The sequence below is a fragment of the Cebus imitator genome, unplaced genomic scaffold (assembly GCF_001604975.1).
Source record: "Cebus imitator isolate Cc_AM_T3 unplaced genomic scaffold, Cebus_imitator-1.0 Scaffold46, whole genome shotgun sequence".
NCBI lineage: Eukaryota > Metazoa > Chordata > Mammalia > Primates > Cebidae > Cebus > Cebus imitator.
In genome coordinates, this window is record NW_016107361.1 from 647,339 (window position 1) to 664,549 (window position 17,211).

At 44.4% G+C, this 17,211-nt stretch overlaps 1 protein-coding gene across 4 annotated transcripts in view; it reads left to right on the forward strand.

The window, feature by feature from the left end:
- Positions 1-17,211, forward strand: part of MCC (MCC regulator of WNT signaling pathway) — a 460,356-nt gene that overhangs the window by 373,016 nt on the left and 70,129 nt on the right. For all 4 annotated transcript variants that reach the window (XM_017527172.2, XM_017527173.2, XM_017527174.2 and 1 more), the window contains 2 exons: positions 12,685-12,848; positions 15,164-15,370. In XM_017527172.2, coding sequence (XP_017382661.1) covers positions 12,685-12,848; positions 15,164-15,370 — 371 coding nt within the window. The remainder of the gene's footprint in view (positions 1-12,684; positions 12,849-15,163; positions 15,371-17,211) is intronic.

The window sequence follows — 17,211 nt, forward strand, 5'->3', positions numbered from 1 at the left end:
GGTTGAAATATCAAACCATTATACCCTCAGGGTTGAGGTTTATACCCTTAGGGTTGAAATCTACTCTTATGTTAAATATTCTATACTTAGAATACCTTGCTTGCTGGTATGATCACTTAGATTTTTCCTCTCTATGATTGGTTTTTGGAGGGCAACCAAGGAAGAATTTACACATGAAACCTGGCTTTTTGGTGCAGTTGTGACTATGAAATATGTTTAATGCTAAAGCCAGATTTTCCTGGCTTAGTGGCTGATGAGGCTTAATGGCTTCAGGAAAAAAGTGTTTACAAGTGCCCAGCAGCCACTCAGAGTGAGGAGAGAGCATCGGGGCAGGGAAAGGCAGCCCTGTCTCTTCCAAAAGCAGTTTCTGCAGACATGGAGAGAAGTGTTTGCACAGGTAAGGCAGGCTGTCTGGAGAATACTCGATTTTTGCTAGGAATGAGGTGGCTAGATAGTCAGTTATCCTCTAGTCCACAGACTGAAAAGGTTAGACCGGACTGAAAGTTGTACCCTAACTAGTTGATGTAACAGGCCAAGCTCTTTGTTACCTTTTTCTTTTCTTTATTTGGGCAGCGTAATTTCTCTGGGGAGGGTCACAATATGGATCATCCCTGAGCACCAGCTAACAGTTTGAACATTGATTCACTAGAGCACTCTCTGTGACTGTGACTGTGTGTTTTCTCCCAGGAATCTGAGCCTGGTCAAACAAGACCTGTTTGTGAATGGTAGCAGAGCTAAGCGACTGAGGAGAACCCCCTAAAGTTGTTCCAGAACCTTCCTTAGAGTAACCAGGGTTGAGAGGAGGAAAGGTTATTGTTCTACTTTAGTTTGTGTTACTTTGGAATATTTTCCCCAAATTCTGTCATTCCATAACTTTTCAGTTTCCAAAAAAGACTTGCGGTATGAGATGGAAATGGAAAGGCATTAATGTATTGCATTTACTCACACAATTCTTGGAATTCATGAACTCCTGTTAATAATATAAGCAGTCTTTATTTTCTAAACAGACCATGTCTTCTAATAGAAGGTTGATTTGGTTTTGGTTATTTGAAATTCATGACATATTTTTTTCTTAAAACCTGCGTTATAATAAAGGAATGTTAGCTTCTGAAACCAGCCTCAGAAAGTCCATGTAATGTGTCATGAAATAACTTTGGGACTTTGCTGGTGGTGTTACTGCATCCCCAGCCATCACTGTGAACATTGCTGCTATGAGAAAATATTTTGTAGATCACATTTGGATGCCAGAACCACATCTTCCCTTCCTGATGGTGGCGTGGAAATCCTCTCACTCTTGTTAGCATGAGGGCCATAAGGCCTGGGGTGAGTTCTAATGGAGGACCCACTGTTTGCTCTCAAGGGCAGGAGACAGCCTGGTTGTCTAAAGGGGATCTGGAGCTGCCACAGGTGACCCAGGGACTAAGAAAGGGCCATTGGGACTAGAGGTTAGTGAGCCTGGCAGAAAGTGGGCAAGGGCAAGGCCTGAGAGCTAGGCTGTGGTCAGTGGTGACAGAGAGCCACCGAGGCACAAAAACGGGGTTGGAATTTATCCTCTAAACATGCTTCTAACTATTTCTTCAGGATTACTTCTCAAAGGTATTGAATGATGAAGTTTTTTTTTGCATGTTGTCAGTTGCTACCTGCTCTCTACCCCAAAGGTTTCCTCCCATCTTTTGCAAAACTGGATATCATTTTTATTTTAAAGCTGTGCCAATTTAGGTGCTCAGTCATCAAATAAGTAAAATGATTACATGTAGATTTGAATTTTTTTTCACATATGTATTATCAAAACCTTGCTCTCTAGCAGCCGCTGACAGAACTTTAATGCCACCGAGGCTGGAGGTGGATGGCTGGGAGTTATATGGGGGTGCAGTGGCAGAGCAGAGCGGGGGATCCTAGATGGGCACCAAGGCCAGCAGAGGCTTACAGCCCTTGAGGACAGCTTCCTGGAGTTGACGTTAGGTTATCTTCCTTATTGCTTCATATTTATGACCAAGTTTGCTGTTTCACAGAAACAAACTGTGTCAGAAATCCAAAGTGGCAACAGTGAAAATGAAAACAAATCTCCAGCTGGTAAGATTTTGCTAAAATAGAAGCCCTGAAAACACAGCCTCAATTGCTTTGAGAAAAGAAACACAGAGATCTATAGAGTCAGAATGTGGTGGGGTGGCGTCTGGCACTTCTCAGGCCCCTCACCCTGATGTCGAAATAGAACATTTTCCTTGACCCCTTCGCAGGCCTCCTCACAGGGGTGCCTTGCTTACTCAGCTTGCATCTCTCAACCCCTTGATGGAGGGGGAGCATGCAGGTGAGCAGGTGCAGGAGCCAGACCAAGCGCTTTTGAGCACCAGCAGGAGCAAAACTCCATGATGGCCCTTGGCAACTTCTGCAGGGGAGGACCTGCAACCCCCAAAACCCCAGGGGGCATGTGTTACAGTGCTCTTTTAGCTTTGCCATCCATCTGTGGACAGCTTAGGTGTTAAACAGCTCAATGGGCCCTCCACCAGTGAGGGCAGAGGCTCAGTGTGACAGCCTTTATCATCTGCATCCATGTCACCCAAGCTTTTGTTTGGCATCCAAGAAAAATCAGGTCACACAAAGAATCGAAGGGTGGTGAATACAGAGAATTTTATTGCCAATAAAAGTGGCTCTCAGCAGGAAAGGGAGCTAGAAGGGGGATGGAATGAGAAGGTGATCTTCCCCTGGATTCTGGCAGTCCCCAGGCAGACTCTTCGAAGCAGTGCTGTCAAGCCATAGGTCTGAAGTCAAGCTGCTGCTCTCCGACATCAAACCACAGTCTCTGACCTCCAGCAGCTTCTCCTCTTCTCCGCATCTCTGCTCTCTGCCAGTTGGGTCAGGGTTTTTAAGGATAGAGGACAGGAGGCAGGGCAGACCATGGGTGGTTTTGGAAAAGCCAGCATCCCAGTGAGGGGAAAAAAGAACGCATGTTCTCACTTTGGGCCATGATTCTAGGCTTCACGGTGGGGCTTCGCCAGGGACCCTGCCCTTTTCTGCCTGGAATTTCTCTGCCTCCTTGTGCCTGTGTACTCAGTGATCATTTGGATGTGGCAGACACACTTGCAGGAGAGCACTCTTGTTCTGATGGCTGCACTGAGAATTGGTCATCTTGTGGTCTCCATGTTAAGTCTCCACTGCAGCATATCCAGACCATGTAAGACCTTCTTGCCTAGAATGCTGAGGTATGTGTTTTCTCAACTTTTTATCTTAAAAATCTTCAAACTTACAGAAAAGCTAAAACAAACCTCCATAAACCACTCATCTCAATCAACCACTTGTTAACATTTTGCCACATTTTGTTTTTTTTTCCTCTCTCGCTCTCATGTGTGTTTGTGTATACATTTTTCCTGAGCCATTTAAAATTTGCAGACATCATGATGCTTCACCCCCTAAAGACATACGCATAAACCTCTAAGAAGGAACCTTTCCTACAATAAACCTGAGAATTTCACCACTGATGCAGCAGTGACAATCCACAATCCGTATTCAAGTTTCCCCAACTGTCCCATTAATGTCCTTGGTTGCTTTTCTTTAGTCCCAGATCCAGTCAAGGCTCATATATTATATTTAGTTTTCATGTCTTTTGACTCTCTTAATCAAGAACAGAACCTCCCTCCTTCCATTTTGTCTCTTGTGAGATTGCCATTTTGAGGGAGTCAAGTTAGTGGTATCATAGAATGCCCGTCAATCTGATGATCTGATTGTTTTCTTACAAGACTGAAAGTTAGCTTTTTCTTTTTTTTGCATGAACACATGTGGGTTATGGTCCTCATTACCATGTTGCAGCAGGAGCTTCCTACAGTCAGTTTGTTGATTATAGGTGATGTTGAGGAGTTTTTAAATTACCACAACATTGTTCTCGTAAGTCCTCTTGTCTTAAGTAGACAGAGGCAATATGGGACATGAAGCAAAAGGTAACCTCTATGGATACTCTTTCTCCCTTCCTCTCTGACCCTTCCGTCTTCTCTTTGGGGCTCAGCCCTAAAAACTGACTATTCTGTTTTCTAATTTTCCTATTATTTTGTTCTGTTTGTGTTTGTTCCTTGATGGAGTTAAAGAGGGCCTTGCTGCATGCAGGGTACAGAGGACTGCTGAAAAGAAAGCAACAGCCCTCCTGGTTTCAGCCTCAGAGCTACAGTGGAATCTCAACTGTTACGTCCCTAGGATACAACATCTTGCCTTTACAGAAAGTCCGTGTTGATGTTGAAAGAATCTGTAGACTTTTCTTCCCCTTGGAATTGCTTTACCAGGCATGGTGTGTGCCCAGTCAGAACAGAGGGGTGGGTGGTGTGTGCTTGCCCTTGGGAGGTGGCAGGGATACAGTGAATGACCAGTCCCGCTACAGCCCACATCGTAGCAGGCCTGCAGCTGCTTCTGTTTCTTAGCCTGGCACAACTCTTTGTGGCTTATGTCTCTAACTTCACTGACAGCTTTATACCTTGGGAATCTTAATTGAAAGCTTTCTGCCTTTTTAGCATGCTGTGATAATGTCATTTGATATGTTTTAAATTTGATGATACTTGATTAACAAAAACTTGGTACTTTAAAAAGCTGGCTTATAAGAAGTCTTCCATTTCTTTTACATATTCATCTCATCCAGTGTCTATGGAGTACATGTTTCATGCCCAGTGCTGTGAGCTGGGAACACACTGTTGAATGAATGAAATCATCAGCTTTTAGGGCTGAGTGTCAAAGGGCTGGAAAGGCTTCCTGGAAAATGAGATTTCAAGGCTGTGTTAGTTCATTTTTATACTGCTATAAAGAGCTACCTGAGATTGGGTAATTTATAAAGCAAAGAGGTTTAATTGATTCACATTTCTACAGGCTGTACAGGAAGCATGACTAGAGAGGCCTCAGGAAACTTATCATTATGGCAGAAGGTGAAGGGAAGGCAAGCACATCTTACATGGCCGGAGAAGGAGGAAAAAGAGAGAGGGGAGGTGTTACACACTTTTAAACAACCAGGTCTCATGAGGGCTCACTCTCACAGGAACAACAAGGGAGAAGTCCACTCCCATGATCTAGTCACCTCCCAACAAGCCCCTCCTCCAACATTAGGGATTATATTTCAGGATGATTTTTGGGCTGGGACACAAACCCAAATCATACCAAAGTAGTAAAGACCCAGGATGGAAGGCTTCCAAACTAGGCAGATACCTAACCTCCAGTGTGAAGCAAGTACCAGTCCCCAGGAACACGTGCTTTTGGAAGCTGGGACCATACTTTGGAGCAGAGTCATTCTGGTATAGAGGGGACTGCTTGGTTGGAATCAGGTGGACCAGGGGAAGGTTTGTAACATCTCCCCTGTTGGAGCTGCATTTTTATTTGAGTTAGGGTTTTTACAGGGCTTGGTTTTGTTTTTTATTTTTATTTTTATTTTTTTTTAAAGAAAGCAACTTTTAACACCTCATTCAAAATGAACCAACTCTGCTATAGTTAATGGTGTCAGCTCTGGGCATAGACATAGCTGAGCCTGAGTGAGAAAGAAGAAAAGCAGCTTTGCCCACTGGTGTGTGTTTAATTGAGCAAGAAGGCTCATTAGGCTTCTTAGTTTTCATAGCCGTGAACATCCTCTTACCTCCTTTCCAGATTTCCAAAGTACAGTTAAGTTCTCAACAACATAGATAGGTTCCTGGAACCTGCAACTTTAAACAAAGTGATGTGTAATGCTACCCATTTTACCCTAGGCTGATTGATATAAACAAGAGTTAAGTTCCTATAGTGTATTTGTGGTCACAGAAACATTAAATTTCTGTATAGAGACCCAAAGCACTATTAATATTAAACATGGGAATAAACTTGAGCTATGTGTACAGTTAGGGTGGATTAATAAATATAAGATCATTATTTAACCCCCTTATTCCAGGCCAGTGTTGCAGGTGGCTGAGGCCTGTCCCAGCAGCTCAGGGTGCTGGATGGGAACTCACCCTGTCCAGGCGCTATCCCGTTGCAGGGCACACACATTCCTTCTCTCTCTCTGTCTCTCTCTGGCTGGGACTATTTAGACATATCAATGAAGCTAACATGCAGAGCTTTGGGAAGTAGGGGACAGTGGAGTACCCAAAGATAAACCACACAGCCGTGGGGAGAGGACAATGTGCAAACTGCACACAGGCAGTGGCCCCAGCTGGGAATCCATTTCTCCCCCTCATCTATGTTATAATGAGACAATGTGGAACAAAATGTTGTTTGAGGACCTGGCATATGTGGGTCTTTCCCCAAACAGCAACATAAAAACCCAAGGCCCCGGTTCTCATTAGAACAATATAACCTGAGTGTATATTCTTGAGCTCCTATCAGGAGGCCAACTGAGGAAAATTACTTTAGAAAAGAGAAGGAGGGCAGGAGGAGCCATGGACTCGGACGAAGGTGGGCAGAGTGGGGGAGCACCGTGGGGTGGGCGTGTTGAGTCTGGGGATCAGTGAGTGGCTGCCCCTCCGCAGATGGCTGTGGTGTGAGAAGCTGGGCCCGGCATTGCCTGATCTTCTCATTTTACAAGAATAGCCATAAATTCTAATGATTTTTAAATGTTGACAACTCAAAAACTATTTTAAAAATAACAAAGGTCATGCCAGACACCACAGCCCCACCCCATATGCAAATACATCTTTGGCTGCAAATGGCTGGTTTGCATCTGCTGGCGAAAGGGAGAGGTCCATTCCGTCCAGTCTTCTGGGTCCTGTTCGGTCTCATCAGGCAACTCTGAAGACTGAGTGCCAAGATTATGTCAGCCTAGCACTCCCCAGAGTTTCCTTTACCTTGTAGTTTGAATGGTCTACAACTTTCATTTTAACTGAAGGTTAATGTAAGAAGAAACCATATGAAATCTGTGTATGTGTGAAACTGGCTGAGGAGACTGGCATCACATCCCTTCACAGCACGTATAAAGTACCATGTACCTAAATCCTTCCAGCGTCTGTTGCCAAAAACACATTGTCTCCCTTGTGAAGCTAGAATCCTTCCTCTTTTCTGTCAGGAGATAATTCATATTTCCTCTGGCTGCCAGGAAGCTCATGGCTAGCTGGGGGAGTCAGCCCTCAGCTATGTCAGCCTCCGATTGCTCACAGCCTTTCCCTGATCCCGTTGCCGTGTTTTCCCCTTATTTGTGGCTACTTGTGATAAGGAACCTCAATTTCTTCTTTGGAAAGAGCACAGTACAGATAAAAGATGTGTATTTGCTACCAAAGGCCTCCTCTCTGTATCCTGGACATAGAACAGTTTCCTTTTATGCATAAAGCACAGCACAGGTAGCTCACGCCTGTAATCCCAGCCACTTGGGAAGCTGAGGTGGGAGAATTAGATTGAGTCCAATAGTTCAGTACTAGCCTGGGCAATGTAATGAGACTGTCTCTGAAAAAAAATAATTTTTAAAATAAAAAAATAAAATACAGCAGAGGCTGAGGGAGAACGCCAGTGGACCTGCCTCAGTGCTGCCCTTCATGGAGTTGCACGGCAGGGGGCCGGGGTTTTTCTAAAGAGTAGACTTCCCCTGTCTCTTTCTTCCTTGTCCTGCTCTCCAACCCACAGGGGAAAAAGTTTTTTTAATTGAATTACAGTACCTCATATCCTTTCTGAATGTACTGCCATTCTAGAAGGTTACTGTTTTCCATTTCATATATGCCTATTTGCTTTTATCTCCTCATTTACTCACTGAAATACATGTATTATATCATTTTTATTGTGGTAACATAAACATGAAATTTACCATGGCAATCATTTCTAAGTGTACAGTTCAGTGGCATTCACAGAGTTGATATTATCACCACCACCACCCATTTGCAGGACATTTCCCTGCCAACATAAACTCTGTACCCATTAAACAATAACTCCCTATTCTCCCATCACTCCCACCCCTGGTTAAAGTCTATCTCCTGTCTGTATTTGCCTCTTCTAGATACTTCGTATTAGTGAAAATATTTGTCATGTTGTATCTGTTTATTCTAATTAGTATAATGTTTTCAAAGTTCATGTTGTATCATATAAACGAAGTTTATTTCTATTTTAAGGCTTAATAACATGACATTGTATTAAGAGACCACATTTTGCTGCTTCATCTGTCAGTGGACCCCTGGGCTATTTCCATCTTTTGCCATTGTGAATAATGCTTCAGTGAATATTGTAGTACCGTTATTTGAGTCATTGCTTTTCATTGTTTCAGTTAAACATAGAATTACCATATGATCCAGCAACTCTTCTCCTGTACTTAGGACCTACTGTGGCACCTCATGCCACAGACTCTGAAAGACAGTTCTGTCCTGTCTGGAGCCTTGTGGATGTTGGGGGTGAGTGGTGATGGGTGCCTGGTACCTTAAGGTAGCACCTTGACAGGGGACATAGTACCTGCTCCAGGCTGCCCAGTTTCCTCGTCCTCCCATGAGACTCCAAACAGGGAAAAACAGCAATGGACAGCCAAGTGCCAACTTGTCACTGATGGGCCTATGTGAAGACACAGTACAGAGTTCCACAGCACAAACTGGACTTTGTGGGGTTCATCACCCCACCTGTTTTTATACATTCGGCTCCCTCTGACCAAAGAAAGCATGTATTAGCCCTCCTTAGTTTGAAGGGCAGATGCTCTTTAGAGTCTATGCATCAATTTAAATAACCACACATCTTGCCAACTCTCTGTCTTGTGTCTGCACTGTGCTCTTTTTTTCTTTTCTTTTTTTTTTTTTTTTTGGAGATGGAGTCTCGTTCTCTTCCCCCAGACTGCAGGGCATTGGCACAATCTCGGCTCACTGCAGCCTCTGCCTCCTAGGTTCAAGCAGTTCTCCTGCCGCAGCCTCCTGTGTAGCTGGGACTACAGGCGCACACCACCACGCCCAGCTAATTTTTGTAGTTTTAGTTTTAGTAGAGATGGGGTTTCATCATGTTGGTCAGGCTGGTCTCGAACTCCTAACTTCCTTATCCGCCTGCCTCGGCCTCCCAGAGTGTTGGGATTACAGGCATGAGCCCGGCCACTTTCCTTTCTTCTTCTGTCTATCTATCTATCTATCTATCTATCTATTTATTTTTGAGATGGAGTGTCGTATCTTGCTCTATCACCCAGGCTGGAGCGCAGTCTCAGCTCACTGCAGTCTCCGCCTCCCGGGTCCAAGCTGTTTTCCTCCCTCAGCTTCCCTGGTAGCTGGGATTATAGGCGTGTCACCATATCCAGCTAGTTTTTGTAATTTTAGTAAAGACAGTGTTTCACAATATTTCCCAGGCTGGTCTTGAACTCCTGATCTCAGGTGATCCACCCACCTCGGCCTCCCAAAGTGCTGAGTTTACAGGCATGAGCCACAGTGCCTGGCCTCTGGTCACTTTCCTTACAGTAGTGATGGGCAGCTGAGAGTTGGGGCAGTGGCTTTGTACAGCTGGGAGTATCTCACAGTTAAAGTCGGTCTCTTACTCATCTTCTCACTCTGCTTCTGGCCTGAGTTCAGGACTCAGCAACTGGCCAATTAAAGTATGAGAAACAAATACTGGTCACATCCCTAGCCCCTCCTCCTGTTCCCTGTAACCCTGCACCCTCAGGAAGCATCTGTTACCACCCCTCCAGCCCTACTGTGAGAGCCCCTCAGCAGACATGTGCAGTATAATTATTGCATCAGGTAGACCTGCACTAGGGAAATCAGCACAGAATGGCTATTTCATGAGTAACTCACTCATGAGCGCTTAATGCACATAACCCAGGACAGTGTGTTCACACCAGCTCTGGAGACCAGGAGACCGGCACCAGAGGGCACACGGTCATTCAGAGGCTGGTAGTGTGGTCCTGAGGAGTGCTGCTCCTCACTTGGGTCCTTTGCCTCCAGTTGGTGGTGTCCACCTGCCTCCATCTTCAGAGGGCCTCTGCAGTGATGAGTGTCCTAGTTCTTAGCTCAGGGCAAGGTTCATATCAAGGAACAAAAGCACTGAGATAGAGAGTTAGAGACTAGACTGGCCAACGTGGTGAAACCCTGTCTCTACTAAAAATACAAAAATTAGCTAGGTGTGGTGGCGTGCACCTGTAATCCCAGCTACTTGGGAGGCTGAGCTAGAATCGCTTGAACCCAGGAAGCAGAGGTTGCAGTGAACCGAGATTGTACCTCTGCACTCCAGCCTGGGAGACAGAGTGAGACTCCAACTCAAAAAAAGAAAAAGAAAAACATGCTGCAATTGACAGTCTGTTTCTAGCCTTCTTGTCTCTTAAATAAATGGTGATGTGTTTCTTTTTGCTCATTTAAAAAATAATATTTGATTGCCAACACTATTCTGTGTTGGAGATACAATAATGAGGAAGATCAAAGTCTCTTCTTTCCTGGAGCTTACGTTTTAGTGGAGGAGAAAAAACAAACATGTAAGTTAGATCAGATAGCGATAATTGCCATGAAAAAAAAATAGGATAAGAAGATAGGGACTGGGCAAGGAAGGAGGTGAAACTCTGTGCTTTAGATAGGGAAGAGCTTGTTGGGGAGGTAGTATTTAAGCTGAGAGCTGAATGATACTTAGAAATTTGGTTGGCCAGGCATGGTGGCACATGCCTATAATGTCGGCACTTTGGAAGCCTTTGGCAGGAGGATCACTTGAGGCCGAAAGTTTGAGACCAGTTTGGGCAACATAGGCCCTCTCTCTACACAAAAATAAAAACATGAGCTGGGTGTGGTGATGTGTGCCTGGAGTCCTACTTACTTGGGAGGCTGAGGTGGGAGGCTAGGTTGAGCCCAAGAGTGTGAAGCTTTAGTGAGCTAGGATTGCACCTCTGCACTCCAGCCTGAGTGACAGACCAAGACCCTGTCTTTAAAAGGTTGTGTTTCTTTTTAATTAAAATTTTAAAAAATCAGTCTAGACAAAGGAAACAGCAAAAGAAAAGGAATCCATGGAGCAGACAGGAGTTTGACATGTTCCAGGAGAAAACAGAAGACCAGGAGTGTGAATGGAGCATCATGAACAAGGGGAAGATTGACGGGTGAGGCAAGGTCAGATGGGTGGTTCTCACTCTGACTGCACGTTAGAATTACCTGAGGAACCTCAAGTTTCCATTGTGCAAGCCCCACCCCCAGAGAGTGTGAATTTAATTGGTCTGGGGTGGGGCCTGGGCATGCATAGTTTATAAAAGCTCCCCAGGGAATTCCATGGTGCAGCGTGAACTGAGCACAGCTGTCTTGATCATGCAGAGTTTTACAGACCCTGGTAAGGAGTTGGGACTTTAGATGAATGACGATGGGAGACCATCGGACAGTTTGGGCTAAGAAAGTAACTTGTTCTGAACTCTGCTTTTAGGAGGCTCACTTTGGTGACCGCGTGGAGAATGGAGGTGGGAGATTTGTTAGAGTGGTCCAGTTGAGAGAGGATGGTGGCTTAGAGCAGGGTGGTGTCAGTGGAGATGGAAGGAAGAGGTCAGTTTGGGGATAAGTTTTAGAGGTTGTGGTCACAAGATGAATTGGATTTAGAATGTCAGGCAAAGGCATAGAAGGTTGCCTCAGAGCTGACCTGAGTAACCGGGTGGATAGAAGTGCTATTCATGGAGATGGGAGAGATCGGGAAGGAACAGGGTTGAGAATAGGTGGAGTAGTTGTGTGTACTGGTTGGAGTGAAAGCCTTAGGCTGATATCTCTAGATTTAGGTAATTTACAGATACAGGCAACCAGATGAGGTTGACTAAAGTATTCTGAGAAGTCCTGTTCCTGTTGTGCCAAGAGTTTTCTTGAAGTCTTCCAAAGGTAAGTCCGAAAAGCAGTTGACCATGTTAGTACCTGGGAGCTGCGGTGAGAAGCATGCAGGAGAGAAGAAGGAAGTGGAAGACACTGAGCGACTTTCATGCAGGGTCAGGCTGGACGTAGGGGAAGGATGTACTCTGAAGGACTGCATGTGGTCAGTCAGCGTCGGCCCTGCAACAATAACTGAATGGCATGGCGATATACAGAATCCAAAAAAGCGAGTTGCAAAATTTGTATTTGACTTTAAGGGAAGTTTTTTTCCCCAATAAAACTGTCTTCTGAGATACATCTAGGTCACATTATAATTATTTTTTACTTCTCTGACCAGACCCTGGATGTCCAGCAGTTCAAAGCAACCCAGGTTTTAAAGTCAAAATCAAATTATTAGCATTGGTTACCTTACGTGGAGAACAAGATGGAATTAGTTAGAACAGTTTGTTTTTTTCCCCTGATGAAAGAACATGGATTAAATTGCAAAGGTAGAGCATACTGGTTCTGTCATCGAAAAGTCCTGTTTTCAGGCTCATTGAGAGCAAGGACTGTCTCTTGCACAGTTTCTGTTTTTCAAAATACCTAGTGTCTCTGCTCATTCTGAGACTTTTGCTTACATTTAGTACAGTTTCAGGATTTTTCCACAGTTAGTGCTTGTCAGAGCAACTGAGCACACAGGTTGACCAGAAGGCTCTGTTAGTACCAACAGCCTCTTCTAGACAGTTCTTTGTTCTTACTAAAGAAACTCAAGATGTGGCTGCTTTGAGTAAAAGACAAGAGAATTCAGAAAATGACCTCTGAAACTCCTTAATTAAAAGAGCTTTGCATTGGCTCCATGCCTCCGAGGCAGTGCCTGTGAGGTTAGGCTGGCTGGTGGTGAACTCTGAAATGTCATGCTCCACTGCCATCCCATTACCTGAATGGGTCCCTCACGATAAGCAAAACAGAGCGTTTGTTGCCCTGCGTAACACATTTTGTCTTCATTCATTTGCAGACAACTGCAGTGACCTGAACTCTGAACTGCAGAGGGTGCTGACGGGGCTGGAGAATGTCGTCTGCGGCAGGAAGAAGAGCAGCTGCAGCCTCTCCGTGGCCGAGGTGGACAGGCACATCGAGCAACTCACCACGGCTAGCGAGCACTGCGACCTGGCGATTAAGGTAGACCGCCCTTACCCTCGGTGAGGCCCTTGGAGGCTCTGTAAGGGAAGTGGTCCAGTCCTTCTCTTGAAGTGCAGTTTCCTTACATACTCGTTAGGGATGAATGTTTCCGTAACAGCCATACTATAGATGAGGCCATGGTGTAGGGGGCCCTGTAAATTCTGGTTGGGCTGAATTACTTCAGAAAAAGTCATGATGTCAGCAGTCGGGTTCACTGGCTTTGCAGCAGAAGGGACACTTTACTTGGAAACCATTCGACTGCTGGTATTGAACCATGTTATTTTAGTGTGGTTCATCATAGAGCACTCTTAAGTTGTGAGTTTAGCCTGGAAGTTTTATTAAAGCTATAAGGCCTCTAGAATATCATTTCAGGAGTCATCAATTCATGGTGCTAACAAGGAGGAAGGTTCAGGCCTGACTGAGTCATCTATCCCCAGCACACTGGAGCCGGGTCTCAGCCACGCCTGTAATGTGTTTTCCTCTTGCTGTTTGAGGTGGTGTGAAGAATTTGTTGCATCCACAAACTCATTGTGAATGATGGGAAAGTTAAGGCTTACTGAATTCAGAAAAATCGCATCTTTATATTCCTTTGGCGTAACTTAGTGGCCTGGGCATAGCAATTCAAATGTAAAAGTCTGAGAGTAACCCATGCAAAGAGAACTGCAGGCCCAAGTTTCTATCAGTAGGAATTCTGGCTTGCACGAAAGAACTGTGGTGTCACAAGGTAAACTGTGATGCATGTTTATAACACTGCTGGTTTTCCATCTTTTTCATCTCAATTGCAAACGTGTAGTTGATGTGGTTCAGGGCAGGGAGAAGCAGTTGCTGGTGTTTTTTTCTCTGGAATCTCCTGGACCCTCTATTTGATTGTAACGACAACTTAGGTCTAGCCCCAGCCTCGGGGTTGAGAGGGAAGGAGGAGGCCAAGGACCTCTACCAACCAGCCAGGGACAAAGCACAGGGTCTGGAGCAGAGCCAAGTAGGATAAGAGTCTTTGGATTGAAAGGAAGGATAAAGCAGCTCATGTGCAAAGGGCAGCCAGATTTGAGAACCAATGTGAGCATCCTAGAGTGATGTACCCTTATTTAGTATTTGAGGCCTACCGTTTCTTTTTTGTTTTGTTTTGTTTGAGACAGAGTCTTGCTCTGTCACCCAGGGTGGAGTGCAGTGGTGTGATCTCAGCTCACTGCAACCTCTGCCTCCCACGTTCAAGCAATTCTCCCTGCCTCAGCCTCCAGAGTAGCTGGAATTACAGGGGCCCGCTACGACGCCTGGCTAATTTTTGTATTTTTAGTAGAGACAGGGTTTCACCATGTTGGTCAGGCTGGTCTTGAACTCCTGACCTTAGGTGATCCACCCGCCTGGGCCTCCCAAAGTGCTGGGATTACAGGCATGAGCCACCGCACCTGGTCAGCCCACTGTTTCTTACCCCGTCTCTTCACTGCCTTCTACCTCTGCGTAGTAATTCTCCCCCTTGTTTCATTATCCACTGGCTTGTGCTTCCTTTTTCAAAGGAAAGTAAATGTGAATGAACAGTTTATAGAGTAGACAGAATGACTTCTTCCTTTTTTTCCTCATATTATGCATGTTTCTTCTCTATTAAATGTTTTTAAATGTATTTTTAAAAACTCTGTATGTGCAACTGGGATTTTCCTTTACAGTTCAAAGCTGTGTTATTGATTAATTAAATCCCTGCTGTCTTAGACATCTCTACAATGAGCTTCCTCTTTTCTGTGTCAATGAGGTTTATTTTTGTCTTTCACGTCTTGGGACTGAACCTCATTCGCACCATCTGAATTTGGATGTGGCACTAAAAGCTGGAAATGGTAATGTGACCTATCTTATCGCTGAGTTGGCATGTGGGAGGCCTATAATTTAGGAAACTTCAACGTAGATTTTGTATGCAGTTTACAACCTCATGTTTGTCCTCGCATTACCAGGATCACTAAATGGCCTTCTGCCTGGTTGTGTGTATCCACCAACTCTGGAACTCAAGTGAAGGAAATAAGCATTATGTGGATGTGTCAGCTAGCACCACAGATAGACTCAGCCGCCAGGAGAGGACTCACTGCTTTTCTTACTCTGAAGGGTGCTGGGTAACACAGACTGTACCTCAGGCTAGTGACAGAGCCTCCTCTGAAACTGGGGACAAGATAACTTTGGGGTGGTCCCTAGTCATGATCAGTATTTATAACAAAGTGGTTCTAGATGTCCACACTCCTCTGTGGACATTTACTCCTGTTCGGCCTGTTTTCTTCCCATCCCCTTTCTCCAAGGTAACCTACTTGACTTTTCTTTGGGGCTGTGTTTTACAGACAGTCGAGGAGATTGAGGGGGTGCTTGGCCGGGACCTGTATCCCAACCTGGCTGAAGAGAGGTCTCGGTGGGAGAAGGAGCTTGCTGGGCTGAGGGAAGAGAATGAGAGCCTGACTGCCATGCTGTGCAGCAAAGAGGAAGAACTGAACCGGACCAAGGCCACGATGAATGCAATCCGGGAGGAGCGGGACCGGCTCCGGAGGAGGGTGAGCATGCCGCATCCACCATGGCCAGGCCCTTCCCGGGCATGGGGCTGAGAGAGGCTGGTGTGTACCACCAGGGGCACCATGTTTTTGTGGCATTTGTAACCTTGGGAATCACTGTCTCTTTCTTCTTATGAAGTCCTTCTTAAAAGAAAAGTAGTTTGAAATTGCTAAGGTGTAGAGGTAAGTTTTTTTTTTAAAAAAAAACACTTTTCTCTGGAATCTTAAATCTGACTGGTTGGTAAAGTTACATCGGGGCAATGATTCTCAACTCTCCAGGGTAAGCACGTGTTTTCTAAGCTCAATTAAAATGTTCTTCTGTAAGATAAACTAATAGTATTTTTAGAATTTGAAAAAGAAATATGGAATATTCCCCTTTTAACGTTTTCTATAAAATTTTATTGAGCTTTATAGCACCTGCTCTCATTTACTTAGAGTGAATCTAGGGTAGAATGTCATCTCTTCTGGTGCAGATAAGAAGTTAAAATCACCATATCTTGTACATTGTGTGCATGTATGTATGTGTGTATATGCATCTGTTTAATGTAAGTATGCATATTATATATGTGTCTCTCTGTTTTCAGATGTGTAAGTGCGATTCCTGCTATTCACCTAGGGCCTGAACTAGTTTGAGTACCATTTTGTTTAGGACATATATCCATTACTGAAGGAGCTAATGTTTCAGGATAGAAATGTTTGGCAGAATTGTTAAAAGCCCTAAATTTATCCAAGATGGAGTCTTAAATCCCAGGAACTTCTGTGTTTGGTGTGTAGCACTTCTGTGTTTGGCTGTGAGTTTGATCTGTGATTGGACTGGGGGTGAAGCAGTGAATTCTGCAGACAATTCCCTCTGAACTTCACTTTGAATTACTAGATTTGCTTTACTCTCTCTCGGTCTTGGCAACATTAGAAGCTTGTTTTCTAGTTGTGCTCTGACTGGTTATTTTACATATAGATAAAGTTGACTTAGAAGGGGAGAAATACATCTAGTGGGTCTCATCATCCTTCACCATAGTTCTTTCTCCTTTAGCCATAAAAAATACCTTGTTAATAACTCGGCCTTCTATTCTTCAACAAGATCAGCATATGTACATCTTTTTGTTTTTAATCCACATGTAAGTATTCTTAGTTGCCATTATGTAAAAATGTAGAAGAAATTACCTTTTTTGAATGTTGTAAGCTCTTCCTCATTTAAAAAATATGGAAGAAATTACTATTTTTGAATGTTATCAACTCTTCTTCATTTGTGCTAATGTCATAATTAAAAGGCTGGCTCTGCTGCATCTCATCTGAACACCGTTTTGTCTTAACTCACGTGCATAAGCATATTTTCAGCACACAGCTATATCGGATGCCAGTCTCCATACTTGCATCAGCAGGTGTAAATCATCCCAGTCAGCAAAGGCTTTATCTGGGCAACATGATGAAATCTGCTTAGCACTAAAGCCTACGCCACCTGTAATTTCCTGGGTTACACTCCCCAGTGATTATGACTGATGCCCTAATTAGGTATGTACTTACTCTTAGCATGTGCATTCTGATGGTGCATGTTTTGTGAGGGAAATTGTTGGTCTTAGGTGTAATTACATACTGTGGTATAGAATGAATTTTCTCCTCTCACTTGCCAGCCCTTGATTGTGGACTAGCAAACAATAAAAAGTCCCCCTCCCAAACTTCCAATGTTTTTTCTAACTCTGGAGATCAGTATTAAGAATAGCGCAGTGTGAAGGTACTACACTAGGTACCTGGGCTCTGGGGCCAGACTGCCTGGGTCATGCATAGCCTTACCTGTCAAGTCACCACGGGTCTTTGGAAAGTTGCCTAACCTCTCTGTGCCTCAGTTT